This window comes from Cherax quadricarinatus, chromosome 13 (assembly GCF_038502225.1).
Source record: "Cherax quadricarinatus isolate ZL_2023a chromosome 13, ASM3850222v1, whole genome shotgun sequence".
NCBI lineage: Eukaryota > Metazoa > Arthropoda > Malacostraca > Decapoda > Parastacidae > Cherax > Cherax quadricarinatus.
This window is the reverse complement of record NC_091304.1, coordinates 40580508-40594859: the sequence shown is the minus strand read 5'-3', so window position 1 is coordinate 40594859 and position 14352 is coordinate 40580508. Positions and strand designations below refer to the sequence as shown.

Below are 14352 nucleotides of genomic sequence, written 5' to 3'. Positions count from 1 at the left end.
GTTTTTGTCTTACTGTCTCTCTACTTGTCTCTCTGTCTCAGAGAGAGAGAGCCGCTCATGAACCAACAGGTATTACACACGATGCAGATTCGTCATGTAGATGAATGGTTCAGAGAACCGACAAGTTGATAAATTAGACACATGTGCAACATTTGGGTATCTTTAATGAGGAAATGTTTCGCCACACAGTGGTTTCATCAGTCCATACAATGGAGAATGGTGAAGAACAGGAGGAGTTTGAGGTGTTCAGTCTCTCAGCCTTGAGTTTATGTGATTAGCTCATCAATCTTGAAAAAATACCACCAACGACTGCTGCACCTCTCCTGCCTACAGTATGTAAGTCACTTCTTCGCACATATGCTGTATTCTTTTCAAGATTAATGGACTGATCACATTGACTAAAGGCTGAGGGACTGACTACCTCAAACTCCTCCTGTTCTTCACCATTCACCTTTGAATGGACTGATGATGCCACTGTGTGGCAAAACGTTTCCTCATTAACCCTTTGACTGTCGCAAGCCCCTTTCTGAAACTGTCATTCTATGTCGCAAAAGTTTTGGGAAAAAAAAAATTATTTTTTCTTTTGAAATGATAGAGAATCTTTTCCCGATGGTAATGACACCAAAAGTATGAAATTTGGTCGAAAACTCACGGAATTACGCTCCCGTGAAGTTAGCAGTCTCGGCGACATATACGCATCGGTGATTTCGCCGACTTTGTGCCCTGTTTCTGGCCAATTCCGTTGTTCCAGTTAACCAAACTCATAGCTATTTCTTTAGAACTCCATTTTTTCTATCAGTTGAGTACAAGAAACTGCCCAATTACCAATTTGAACTACCCAATAAAGTGGTCAGAAATCGGCAATTTGCCCAATTTCATGCAAATTAAAAAAGATGCCAATTTCAAAATAGGGTCCAGAATAAACAATGTAGACATTCTTGGCACTAAAATAACAGATCCTCTGCTCATTAGTCACGTCTCTAGGCCCCTCTTATATTACTACTGCTTTCTATTTTGATTTTTTATTTATACAAAAAATACAAAATTTACTGTTATGCAGACTAATGCATTATTGTAATAAATGGTATAAATAATATCAGTGCACTAGTGAAAGAATATTAGACTCCCCAGTTGACGTGTATTGGACGTGTGGTGTGATTTGATTACTCCTGAACATTGGTATAAAAATTGAACATCTCCACTACTTTGAGTTGAATTTCAAGGTCGCTTTCATTGTGAAACTAATCAAAATCATCTCTATTTCTGTAATATCTTTTCCATTTTATCACCTGAGACCATGAAAACGAGAATACAATGATAAATACTATACAAAAATACACCTCAAAGTCGGTGTTTTAATCCAAAAAAACGGTCAGTTTTTTTCTTTTCTCATTATGCACAGTGTGCTGCAGGATTTTTTTTATGTGGTGCACACTGACCACACAGACCCATTCTCTCACATGTGGGCCTACCAGCTTTCTCCTGCTTGATTTTAAACCGTTAAAATTTACGCGTATTAATACATCCGAAACAGTGATGCATAAGACGTATATTTTTTTTTTTCAACAAGTCGGCCGTCTCCCACTGAGGCAGGGTAACCCAAAAAAGAAAGAAAATCCCCAAAAAGAAAATACTTTCATCATCATTCAACACTTTCACCACACTCACACATTATCACTGTTTTTGCAGAGGTCCTCAGAATACAACAGTTTAGAAGCATATACAGTGGACCCCCGCATACCGTTGGCCTTACATAACGTTAAATCCGCATACCGATACATTTTATCGCTAAGATTTTGCCTCACATACAGCTAAAAAACCTGCTCAATGCTGTTCGTCCGAGACGCGTCTAATGTGCGGCCTTAGCCAGCCTCACATGTTCCGCCGGTGGCATTGTTTACCAGCCAGCCTCCGCGGTAACATCCAAGCATACAATCGGAACATTTTGTATTATTACAGTGGTTTTGGTGATTTTATCTGCAAAATAAGTGACCCAAGAAAGCTTCTAGTGCCAACCCTACAGCAATAAGGGTGAGAATTACTATAGAGATGAAGAAAGAGATCATTGATAAGTATGAAAGTGGAGTGCGTGTCTCCGAGCTGGCCAGGTTGTATAATAAACCCCAATCAACCATCGCTACTATTGTGGGCAACAAAACGGCAATCAAGGAAGCTGTTCTTGCCAAAGGTTCAACTGTGTTTTCGAAACAGAGATCGCAAGTGATGGAAGATGTTGAGAGACTCTTATTGGTGTGGATAAATGAAAAACAGATAGCAGGAGATAGCATCTCTCAAGTGATCATAAGTGAAGAGGCTAGGAAGTTGCATCAGGATTTAATTAAAAAAATGCCTGCAACTAGTGATGATGTGAGTGAATTTAAGGCCAGCAAAGGTTGGTTTGAGAGATTTAAGAAGCGTAGTGGCATACATAGTGTGATAAGGCATGGTGAGGCTGCCAGTTCGGACCACAAAGCAGCTGAAAAATATGTGCAGGAATTCAAGGAGTACATAGACAGTGAAGGACTGAAACCTGAACAAGTGTTTAATTGTGATGAAACAGGCCTGTTTTGGAAGAAAATGCCAAGCAGGACCTACATTACTGAGGAGGAAAAGGCACTCCCAGGACATAAGCCTATGAAAGACAGGCTTACTCTGTTGATGTGTTCCAATGCTAGTGGTGATTGCAAAGTGAAGCCTTTATTAGTGTATCACTCAGAAACTCCCAGAGCGTTCAGGCAAAAGAATATCCTCAAGGCTAATTTGTGTGTGCTGTGGAGGGCAAACAGTAAGGCATGGGTCACTAGGGACTTTTTCTATGACTGGTTACACCATGCATTTGCTCCCAATGTGAAAGATTACCTAACTGAAAAGAAATTAGACCTTAAGTGCCTCCTGGTGTTAGACAATGCCCCTGGTCATCCTACAGACGTGGCAGAGTGACTTTATGGGGACATGAGCTTCATTAAGGTAAGTTTTTGCCTCCTAATACCACTCCTCTCCTGCAGCCCATGGACCAGCAGGTTATTGCAAACTTCAAAAAACTGTACACAAAAGCTCTATTTGAAAGGTGCTTTGTAGTGACCTCAGAAACTCAACTGACTCAAAGAGAGTTTTGGAGAGAGCACTTTAATATCCTTAATTGTGTAAACCTTATAGGTAAGGCTTGGGAGGGAGTGACTAAGAGGACCTTGAACTCTGCTTGGAAGAAACTGTGGCCAGAATGTGTAGACAAAAGGGATTTTGAAGGGTTTCAGGCTAACCCTGAGAGGAGTATGCCAGTTGAGGAATCCATTGTGGCATTGGGAAAGTCCTTGGGGTTGGAGGTTAGTGGGGATGATGTGGAAGAGTTGGTGGAGGAGGACAATGAAGAACTAACCACTGATGAGCTGCTAGATCAACTTCAACAGCAAGAGGCCAGACCTGAGGAAACTGGTTCGGAGGAGGGGAGAGAGAAATTGAAGAAGTTGCCTACTACAAAGATTAAGGAAATCTGTGCAATGTGGCTGAAAGTGCAAACCTTTATGGATGAAAATCACCCTCACACAGCTACTGCAAGCCGTGCTGGTGACTATTACACTGACAATGTTGTGAAACACTTTAGGGAAGTCATAAAGGAACGAGAGGTACAGGCCACTATGGACAGATATGTTGTGCGACAGAAGTCCAGTGACTCTGAAGCTGGTCCTAGTGGCATTAAAAGAAGAAGGGAAGTAACCCCAGAAAAGGACTTGACACCTCATGTCTTAATGGAAGGGGATTCCCCTTCTAAACACTAAGACTCTCTCCTCCTCCCATCCCATCAATCATCACCAGATCTTCAATAAAGGTAAGTGTCATGTAATTGCGCATGCCTTTTTCAGTTTGTGTGTATTAAAATTAATATTTCACATGGTAAAAATGTTTTTTTTCATACTTTGGGGTGTCTTGCACGGATTAATTTGATTTCCATTATTTCTTATGGGGAAAATTCATTCGCATAACGATAATTTCGCAAAACAATGAGCTCTCATGAACGGATTAATATCGTTATGCGGGGGTCCACTGTATGTATAAAGATACACAACATATCCCTCCAAACTGCCAATATCCCAAACCCCTCCTTTAAAGTGCAGGCATTGTATTTCCCATTTCCAGGACTCAAGTCCGACTATATGAAAATAACCGGTTTCCCTGAATCCCTTAAATAAATATTACCCTGCTCACACTCCAACAGATCGTCAGGTCCCAAGTATCATTCGTCTCCATTCACTCCTATCTAACACGCTCACGCACGCTTGCTGGAAGTCCAAGCCCCTCGCCCACAAAACCTCCTTTACCCCCTCTCTCCAACCCTTTCGAGGATGACCCCTACCCCTCCTTCCTTCCCCTATAGATTTATATGCTTTCCATGTCATTCTACTTTGATCCATTCTCTCTAAATGACCAAACCACCTCAACAACCCCTCTTCTGCCCTCTGACTAATGCTTTTATTAACTCCACACCTTCTCCTAATTTCCACACTCCGAATTTTCTGCATAATATTTACACCACACATTGCCCTTAGACAGGACATCTCCACTGCCTCCGTCTCCTCGCTGCTGCATTTACCACCCAAGCTTCACATCCATATAAGAGTGTTGGTACCACTATACTTTCATACATTCCCTTCTTTGCCTCCATAGATAGCATTTTTTGAATCCACATATACCTCAAACCACCACTCACCTTTTTTCCCTCATCAATTCTATGATTAACCTCATCCTTCATAAATCCATCCACCGACACTTCAACTCCCAAGTATCTGAAAACATTCACTTCTTCCATACTCCTCCTCCCCAATCTGATATTTAATTTTTCTTTATCTAAATCATTTGATACCCTCATCACCTTACTCTTTTCTATGTTCACTTTCAACTTTCTACCTTTACACACATTCCCAAACTCATCCACTAACCTTTGTAATTTTTCTTTAGAATCTCCCATAAGCACAGTATCATCAGCAAAAAGTAACTGTGTCAATTCCCATTTTAAATTTGATTCCCCATAATTTAATCCCACCCCTCTCCCAAACACCCTAGCATTTACTTCTTTTACAACCCCATCTATAAATATATTAAACAACCATGGTGACATTACACATCCCTGTCTAAGACCTACTTTTACCGGGAAGTATTCTCCCTCTCTTCTACACACCCTAACCTGAGCCTCACTATCCTCATAAAAACTCTTAACAGCATTTAGTAACTTACCACCTATTCCATATACTTGCAACATCTGCCACATTGCTCCTCTATCCACTCTATCATATGCCTTTTCTAAATCCTAAATGCAATAAAAACTTCCCTACCTTTATCTAAATACTGTTCACATATATGCTTCAATGTAAACACTTGATCTACACATCCCCTACCCACTCTGAAGCCTCCCTGCTCATCCGCAATCCTACATTCTGTCTTACCTCTAATTCTTTCAATTATAACCCTACCGTATACTTTTCCTGGTATACTCAGTAAACTTATTCCTCTATAATTTTTACAATCTCTTTTGTCCCCTTTCCCTTTATATAAAGGGATTATACATGCTCTCCGCCAATCCCTAGGTACCTTCCCCTCTTTCATACATTTATTAAACAAAAGTACCAACCACTCCAACACTATATCCCCCCCTGCTTTTAACATTTCTGTCATGATGCCATCAGTTCCAGCTGCTTTACCCCCTTTCATTCTACGTATATATACGACCAAAACAGTCAAAGGGTTAAAGATACCCAAATGTTGCATACATGTCTAATTTATCAAAGAGTAATCATGTCTGATTCCTGAACAAATGAAAATGTGCATTATTTGTCAGTCATGCTTATTATGCCTTATATCTATAAGCATAGTACAGCACTTTGTCTGGATTATTTAGGTTATCCTATGTAATTTACACTATGTATAACTGTATTTATGTATACCTGTGAGACAGACAGAGACAGAGAGAGACAGACAGAGAAAGAGACAGAGAAAGACAGAGACAGTGATAGAGACAGAGATAGATACAGATAGACATAAGGAAACAGAATCAGCCAGCCAACCAGCCAGCCTACCGAACATGTTTTACACATGTTCCAGAATTGTTTCTCTTTACTTAGGGCATATATAATAGAGCATTATGGCAGGATGACATTACCAGTGGTATCAAAAGTGAAAGGATGTTACACATTGGTTATTATCGAGGTTTTTGATATTTCCTCGGTATCTCCCGTGAGTGGCGGGGTATCAGAAGCTCGCTCATAATTCAGATTTTGGCTCGCAACTCAAAGCAAAATATCGATGGAGCAACGGCTCGTAACTCGGAAAACTCATAAGTTGGGGCACTTGTAAGTCACGGTACCACTGTATTCTATACAGGTTAAGTAACAAAAGTGATTATGAATGTTTTGCCTTTGGAAAGACAGTGATAGAGTGAGTGATGGTTAAAGTGCTTCTTCTTTTTCTGGGTCACCCTACCTCAGTGGAGGTGTGTTAAAGAAAAAGAAAGTGCCATGTTACAGAAATAAATGAAAATGAAAACAAAGAGTCACAGAATACAAAATGTGTAACAAAATGCTAAAGGCTTCCAAGAAACAAAGGAGCCTAGGAATCTCTACTGACAAAAAGTTCGTCACCAGAAAATCAATAAACGAAAAAGAAATTCCTCAACAACACAAGTGAACCTTAAAATTACATTCAGATACACTATACAGACTGGGAAATACTGAAAAATCTGTTCATAACACATATTACACCAATAATAGAACATGAACTCGTAGGATAGTGGTCACATCTAAGAAACTATGGTAACAAGTCAGGAAAAGGTCCAAAGTTAAAAAATTGCTCCTAGAACTAAGCAGGAGTTATGAAGAGAGGCTGAAAGTATTGGAGAATTTAATTTTTAGTTGATAGGAAGAAAAGTGTAAACATGGTAACTACATTCAAAATTCTAAAAGATACAAAATAATTATGTGTGAGTGAGGTGAAAGTGTTGAATGATGATGAAAGTATTTTCTTTTTGGGGATTTTCTTTCTTTTTGGGTCACCCTGCCTCGGTGGGAGATGGCCGACTTGTTGGAAAAAAAAAAATAATTGACAAGGAAACTTGCCATCAAGTGAACTAGTAAGCAGAGGCCATTACTGTAAACCCAGGGAAGAAGAGCTGCTACAATAACACTTGAAAATTTACCTTCAACTAACTTACCAGTGGTAATGAATGTGCTTCAGCCACTGAAAACTTTACACACTGTACAAGAAATTAAATACAGTGTTGCACACCATCAGTTTAACTTTGATCCTGTAGCTACTAACAAGTACAGTAAAAGGTATTTGACTAGGGGTTAATCAAGAATCAGAGAGTATACACCCACCACTGTTCCTATGACTGGTCTTTGGATCTCTGGTGACTACCCACTTGTAGCTACAAGAGCAGAGTGAAGCTCATGGTGAATTCTCTTTATGTTACAGTCACTTTAATAATAACACTTACTCCTTGGTCAAGTGGATGGTCGGTGGTGTGTTCAACACTGAGTTCGGCCTCACGGATGCTTGCAATCGGCATGTCCGAGATGCCTCCACACGATGAGTCTGTGTCACCGTCTCCTTTGTCTCCTTTGGTACGCTGACGCTCCTCCTGTAAGTCATAAACCCAAATATTGAAACACTTACACATATATATATAATAATTCATAATAAAGTCTATTACAGTGGCCAGATTTATCAGAAGCACTCGGCTAGTGCACAGTATCAATGCTAAATTTTGACTATACTAAAATAAAGAAAAAAGAAAAATCAAGATATTCACAGAATTTAAATAATGGCTTAGAGTCATGGCCAGTGTGAAAGGACTTTACCATACTTTTTTTTTATGGTGGATGGAGAGCTTATATCAATTTTGTTTCACAATTTCAAGTATCCTAATTTGTTTTACGTGAAGCTAAGTCTCCCAATCCATCATGTGTATACAACAATCATGCAGACAACAGAAAGTAAAGGATGTCTGCCCAGTGCAGAACAACCAAGCCCACCTCTACTGCCCCTACCTGGACCGCTTCTCTCTTCATGCCCATGGACAAACATTTCTGGTATCGGCAGTACTGGCATCTGTTCCTTTGTCTCTTGTCAATGATGCAGGATCTCTCCTCTCGACAAGCATAAGTGAGGTCTTTGCGAACTGTTCGTTTGAAAAATCCTTTGCAGCCCTCACAGCTGTGAAACATGTGAAAGCTATGAACATGAAAATTTTAAATTTTTAAATAAATATTGTTTATTTTCTTATGAAGTACAGTACCGCATATAATGGAGGAAGAAAAATCAACAGAATATAATGGAGTAAGAAAAATCAACTAATTAACAGAAAAGGTAAGTAAAATTATTTAAAAGTACTTACTGAATAAAAGTTAATAAAAATATTAAAATAATATACAGCCATTTAATTTTAATTAAAAACCTTGGATCATCATAGTACAAACAAATGCCTCTTTAGTTCTGTCCAAATGGCTAATAACAATTTGATGACTGTATAATTTAAGACCATACTTGACAAGTGAACCAGCAAGGTGTCACAATATGACTTGCCTCGATAATGTTTATTTATATAAATAATTTATATTTATATAATTTATATACATTACTATAGAGTACGTACTTGCAAAAAGGAATAAAAAATACTTGAATGTGTGTGCAGATGTGACACTTTTGAACAAAAACAAAATTACTAAAGCCTGACAAAAAAAAAAAACTTACATAAATGAAGCAAATTTAATGTAGATAATAATAATGTTTTATTTCTATGAGACATACAGATAATGTAGATACATGGATAGATGCACAAGTAGATGCACAATGAAATCCAATACAATGGTTTCAGACAACTAATCATAAGACTTACAAGCTATACGTAAGAACTAGACATAACCAATTATGGTCAATTACAAATGAATTATATGTATATTATTTTAACTGATTAAATGACCTTCAGTTTTTTGGTGTGTCTGAATAGAGATGGTGAAAATACAGCAAGCTACCTCAATTAAAATACAATTGTATATGGAAGATGAAAGAAGACTGAAAGAAGAATAAGAATATAACTGGATGAAGAAGGGGTATTGTTTGGCAAGCATATTGCTGTCTAGATTACATTAAGGAGATGAGTTGCTTTTTAACAATAGCTCTGAAATGACTGGTTGACAGAGGACCTTCAGAGACAGGGAGTTCCAGATTTCAGGGCCTTTTATGCACACTGAGTTTTTACACAGGTTGAATCAAACACAGAGGATATCAAAGAGGGTTTTCGTCTAGCATTATGCCTGTGAGTTCTGTTGCAGCTATCATGGAAGAGTTTCAGAGGGTTTATAATGGCACTGATAGTTCTACATATACACTAGGCAAAGTAGAATAAGTGCATACTATGTATATTAAGAAAGTTTAAACTTTAGAAGAGTGGGAGGGAGTGAAGTCTGGCACTGGGATGGGTAATCATCCAAACACCAGCTTTTTGTTGGGTTATTAATGGTTTTAGGTGATTTGACGTAGTAGATTCCCAGGAACAAATACCATGGGTGAGGTAAGGGTACATTAGAGAGCAGTATACCTTTGACAAGTTGAGAGTCTTTCTACTTCTGGAGCCCGGCCATAGGCCAGGCTCATCTAGTGATTGCTTGGTCAACCAGGCTGTTGCTGCTAGTAGCCTGCTATCCCACATACCCATCATAGCCTGGTTATCTGGTACAATGTAAGTAGTGCTGTTTGAGGTACACAGTAACTTATCTTGGCAAAAATGCCAACTGTTTTGGAGACCTTAGTTATGTGTTGGATGTGGGTATTAAACTTCAAGTTCCAGTCAAGGTACAGACCTAAGAATTTTTTCTCAGTTTATCTTACAATGGCAGAATTGTTGATCATTATATTAAGCTGGACACTTGTAGCTCTGTTCCCAAACACCATGTAGAATGTTTTGTCAGTGGAAATGTAATGGAAGACAGCAATAACAGACGACAACAAAAATACTGTAATAAAATATTAAGAGCGGATGGATTTATGAAGAATGAGGTTAATCATAGAACTGATGAAGGAAAAAAGGTGAGTGGTGCATTGAGGTATATGTGGAGGCAAAAAATGTTATCTATGGAGGCAAAGAAGGGAATGTATGAAAGTATAGTAGTACCAACACTCTCATATGGGTCTGAAGTTTGGGTTGTAAATGCTGCAGTGAGGAGGCAGTCGGAGGCAGTGGAGATGTCCTGTCTAAGGGCAATGTGTGTAAATATTATGCAGAAAATTCAGAGTGAGGAAATTAGGAGGTGTAGGGTTAATAAAAGTATTAGTCAGAGGGCTGAAGAGGGGTTGTTGAGGTGGTTTGGTCATTTAGAGAGAATGAATCAAAGTAGAATGACATGGAAAGCATATAAATCTATAGGGGAAGGAAGGCGGGGCAGGGGTCGTCCTCGAAAAGGTTGGAGGGAGGGGGGTAAAGGAGGTGTTGTGACTTCCAGCAAGGGTGCGTGAGCGTGTTAGATAGGAGTGAATGGAGACAAATGGTATTTGGGACCTGACGAGCTGTTGGAGTGTGAGCAGGGAAATATTTATTGAAGGGATTCTGGGGAACCGGTTATTTTATATAACCGGACTTGAGTCCTGGAAATGGGAAGTACAATGCCTGCACTCTAAAGGAGGGGTTTGGGATATTGGCAGTTTGGAGGGATATATTGTGTATTTTTTTATACATATATACTTCTAAACTGTTGTATTCTCGGCACCTCTGCAAAAACAGTGATTATGTGTGAGTGAGGTGAAAGTGTTGAATGATGATGAAAGTATTTTCTTTTTGGGGATTATCTTTCTCTTTGGGTCACCCTGCCTCTGTGGGAGACGGCCGACTTGTTGAAAATATATACATACATACATATATATATATATATATATATATATATATATATATATATATATATATATATATATATATATATATATATATATATATACATATATATATATACATATATATATATATATATATATATATATATATATATATATATATATATATATATATATATATATATATATATATATATATATATATATATATATACATATATACAGTAAAGAGTAAGGTTATGAGGATAACAAAAAGATTAGGTGATGAAAGATTGGATATCAGATTGGAGGGAGAGAGTATGGAGGAGGTGAATGTATTCAGATATTTGGGAGTGGACGTGTCAGCGGATGGGTCTATGAAAGATGAAGTGAATCATAGAATTGATGAGGGGAAAAGGGTGAGTGGTGCACTTAGGAGTCTGTGGAGACAAAGAACTTTGTCCTTGGAGGCAAAGAGGGGAATGTATGAGAGTATAGTTTTACCAACGCTCTTATATGGGTGTGAAGCATGGGTGATGAATGTTGCAGCGAGGAGAAGGCTGGAGGCAGTGGAGATGTCATGTCTGAGGGCAATGTGTGGTGTGAATATAATGCAGAGAATTCGTAGTTTGGAAGTTAGGAGGAGGTGCGGGATTACCAAAACTGTTGTCCAGAGGGCTGAGGAAGGGTTGTTGAGGTGGTTCGGACATGTAGAGAGAATGGAGCGAAACAGAATGACTTCAAGAGTGTATCAGTCTGTAGTGGAAGGAAGGCGGGGTAGGGGTCGGCCTAGGAAAGGTTGGAGGGAGGGGTAAAGGAGGTTTTGTGTGCGAGGGGCTTGGACTTCCAGCAGGCATGTGTGAGCGTGTTTGATAGGAGTGAATGGAGACAAATTGTTTTTAATACTTGACGTGCTGTTGGAGTGTGAGCAAAGTAACATTTATGAAGGGGTTCAGGGAAACCGGCAGGCCGGACTTGAGTCCTGGAGATAGGAAGTACAGTGCCTGCACTCTGAAGGAGGGGTGTAAATGTTGCAGTTTAAAAACTGTAGTGTAAAGCACCCTTCTGGCAAGACAGTGATGGAGTGAATGATGGTGAAAGTTTTTCTTTTTCGGGCCACCCTGCCTTGGTGGGAATCGGCCAGTGTGATAATAAATGACCAAACCACCTCAACAACCCCTCTTCTGCCCTCTGACTAATACTTTTATTAACTCCACACCTTCTAATTTCCACACTCCGAATTTTCTGCATAATATTTACACCACACATTCCCCTTAGACAGGACATCTCCACTGCCTCCAACCGTCTCCTCGCTGCTGCATTTACCACCCAAGCGTCACATCCATATAAGAGTGTTGGTACTACTATACTTTCATCATTTCCCTTCTTTGCCTCCATAGATAACGTTTTTTGACTTCACATATACCACAACGCACCACTCACCTTTTTTCCCTCATCAATTCTATGATTAACCTCATCCTTCATAAATCCATCTGCCGACACGTCAACTCCCAAGTATCTGAAAACATTCATTTCTTCCATACTCCTCCTTCCCAATTTGATATCCAATTTTTCTTTATCTAAATCATTTGATACCCTCATCACCTTACTCTTTTCTATGTTCACTTTCAACTTTCTACCTTTACACACATTCTCAAACTCATCCACTAACCTTTGCAATTTTTCTTTAGAATCTCCCATAAGCACAGTATCATCAGCAAAAAGTAACTGTGTCAATTCCCATTTTGAATTTGATTCCCCATAATTTAATCCCACCCCTCTCCCGAACACCCTAGCATTTACTTCTTTTACAACCCCATCTATAAATATATTAAACAACCATGGTGACATTACACATCCCTGTCTAAGACCTACTTTTACCGGGAAGTAATCTCTCTCTCTTCTACACACCCTAACCTGAGCCTCACTATCCTCATAAAAGCTCTTTACAGCATTTAGTAACTTACCACCTATTCCATATACTTGCAACATCTGCCACATTGCTCCTCTATCCACTATCATATGCCTTTTCTAAATCCATAAATGCAATAAAAACTTCCCTACCTTTATCTAAATACTGTTCACATACATGGTTAAATGTAAACACTTGATCTACACATCCCCTACCCACTCTGAAGCCTCCCTGCTCATCCGCAATCCTACATTCTGTCTTACCTCTAATTCTTTCAATTATAACCCTCCCGTATACTTTTCCTAGTATACTCAGTAAACTTATTCCTCTATAATTTTTACAATCTCTTTTGTCCCCTTTCCCTTTATATAAAGGGACTATACATGCTCTCTGCCAATCCCTAGGTACCTTCCCCTCTTTCATACATTTATTAAACAAAAGTACCAACCACTCCAACACTATATCCCCCCCTGCTTTTAACATTTCTGTCATGATCCCATCAGTTCCAGCTGCTTTACCCCCTTTCATTCTATGTAATGCCTCACGTACCTCCACCACACTTACATTCTGCTCTTCTTCACTCCTAAAAGATGGTATACCTCCCTGGCCAGTGTATGAAATTACCGCCTCCCTTTCTTCCTCAACATTTAAAAGTTCCTCAAAATATTCTCGCCATCTACCTAATACCTCCCTCTCCCCATCTACTAACTCCCCTACTCTGTTTTTAACTGACAAATCCATACTTTCCCTAGGCTTTCTTAACTTGTTTAACTCACTCCAAAATTTTTTCTTATTTTCATTAAAATTTCTTGACAGTGCCTCTCCCACTCTATCATCTGCTCTCCTTTTGCACTCTCTCACCACTCTCTTCACCTTTCTTTTACTCTCCATATACTCTGCTCTTCTTACAACACCTTTTTCTCTTTTATCACACCCTTTACTTCATCATTCCACCAATCACTCCTCTTCCCTCCTGCCCCCACCCTCCTATAACCACAAACTTTTGCCCCACATTATATATATATATATTAACAAGTCGGCCGTCTCCCACCGAGGCAGGGTGACCCAAAAAGAAAGAAAATCCCCAAAAAGAAAATACTTTCATCATCATTCAACACTATCACCTCACTCACACATAATCACTGTTTTTGCAGAGGTGCTCAGAGCACAACAGCTTAGAAACATATACAGTGGTCCCCCGCTTTTCGTAGTTCCCGGCAATCGTAAAATTCACCAATCATAGGGGTATTTTCGTATAAACATGACTCGCTTTTCATAGGTTGACTCGAGTCGTAGTTCGTCTGGGACGCGTACGCACGGCGTGAGCCAGGGCGGCAGCCAGTCTGGCATTGTTTACCAGTGAGCGAAGGTCCCCTCGCGTGCTCCAGCGAAATATTTCATAATATTCCATTTATTTTAGTGCTTGCAAGTACTAAATAAGCTACCATGGCTCCAAAGAAAGCTCCTAGTGCCAAGCCTGTGGTAAAGAAGGTGAGAAATACGACTGAATTTAAGAAAACCATCATTGAACAATATGAAAGTGGTACAAGTGTGGCCGAACTGTCCAGGATGTATAAGAAACCCTACAC

The 14352-nt window shown here is 39.3% G+C and overlaps 1 protein-coding gene across 11 annotated transcripts in view; it reads right to left on the bottom strand.

The window, feature by feature from the left end:
• The window catches only part of LOC128688737 (retinoic acid receptor RXR-alpha-B-like), a 755147-nt gene that overhangs the window by 125885 nt on the left and 614910 nt on the right, over window positions 1-14352 (bottom strand). For 8 of the 11 annotated variants that reach the window (XM_070084662.1, XM_070084652.1, XM_070084654.1 and 5 more), the window contains 2 exons: window positions 8022-8202; window positions 7484-7627 (listed from right to left, as the gene is read on the bottom strand). In XM_070084662.1, the coding sequence (XP_069940763.1) occupies window positions 7484-7627; window positions 8022-8202 (325 nt within the window). The remainder of the gene's footprint in view (window positions 1-7483; window positions 7628-8021; window positions 8203-14352) is intronic. The other 3 variants (XM_070084653.1, XM_070084657.1, XM_070084661.1) reach the window with 1 other exon arrangement.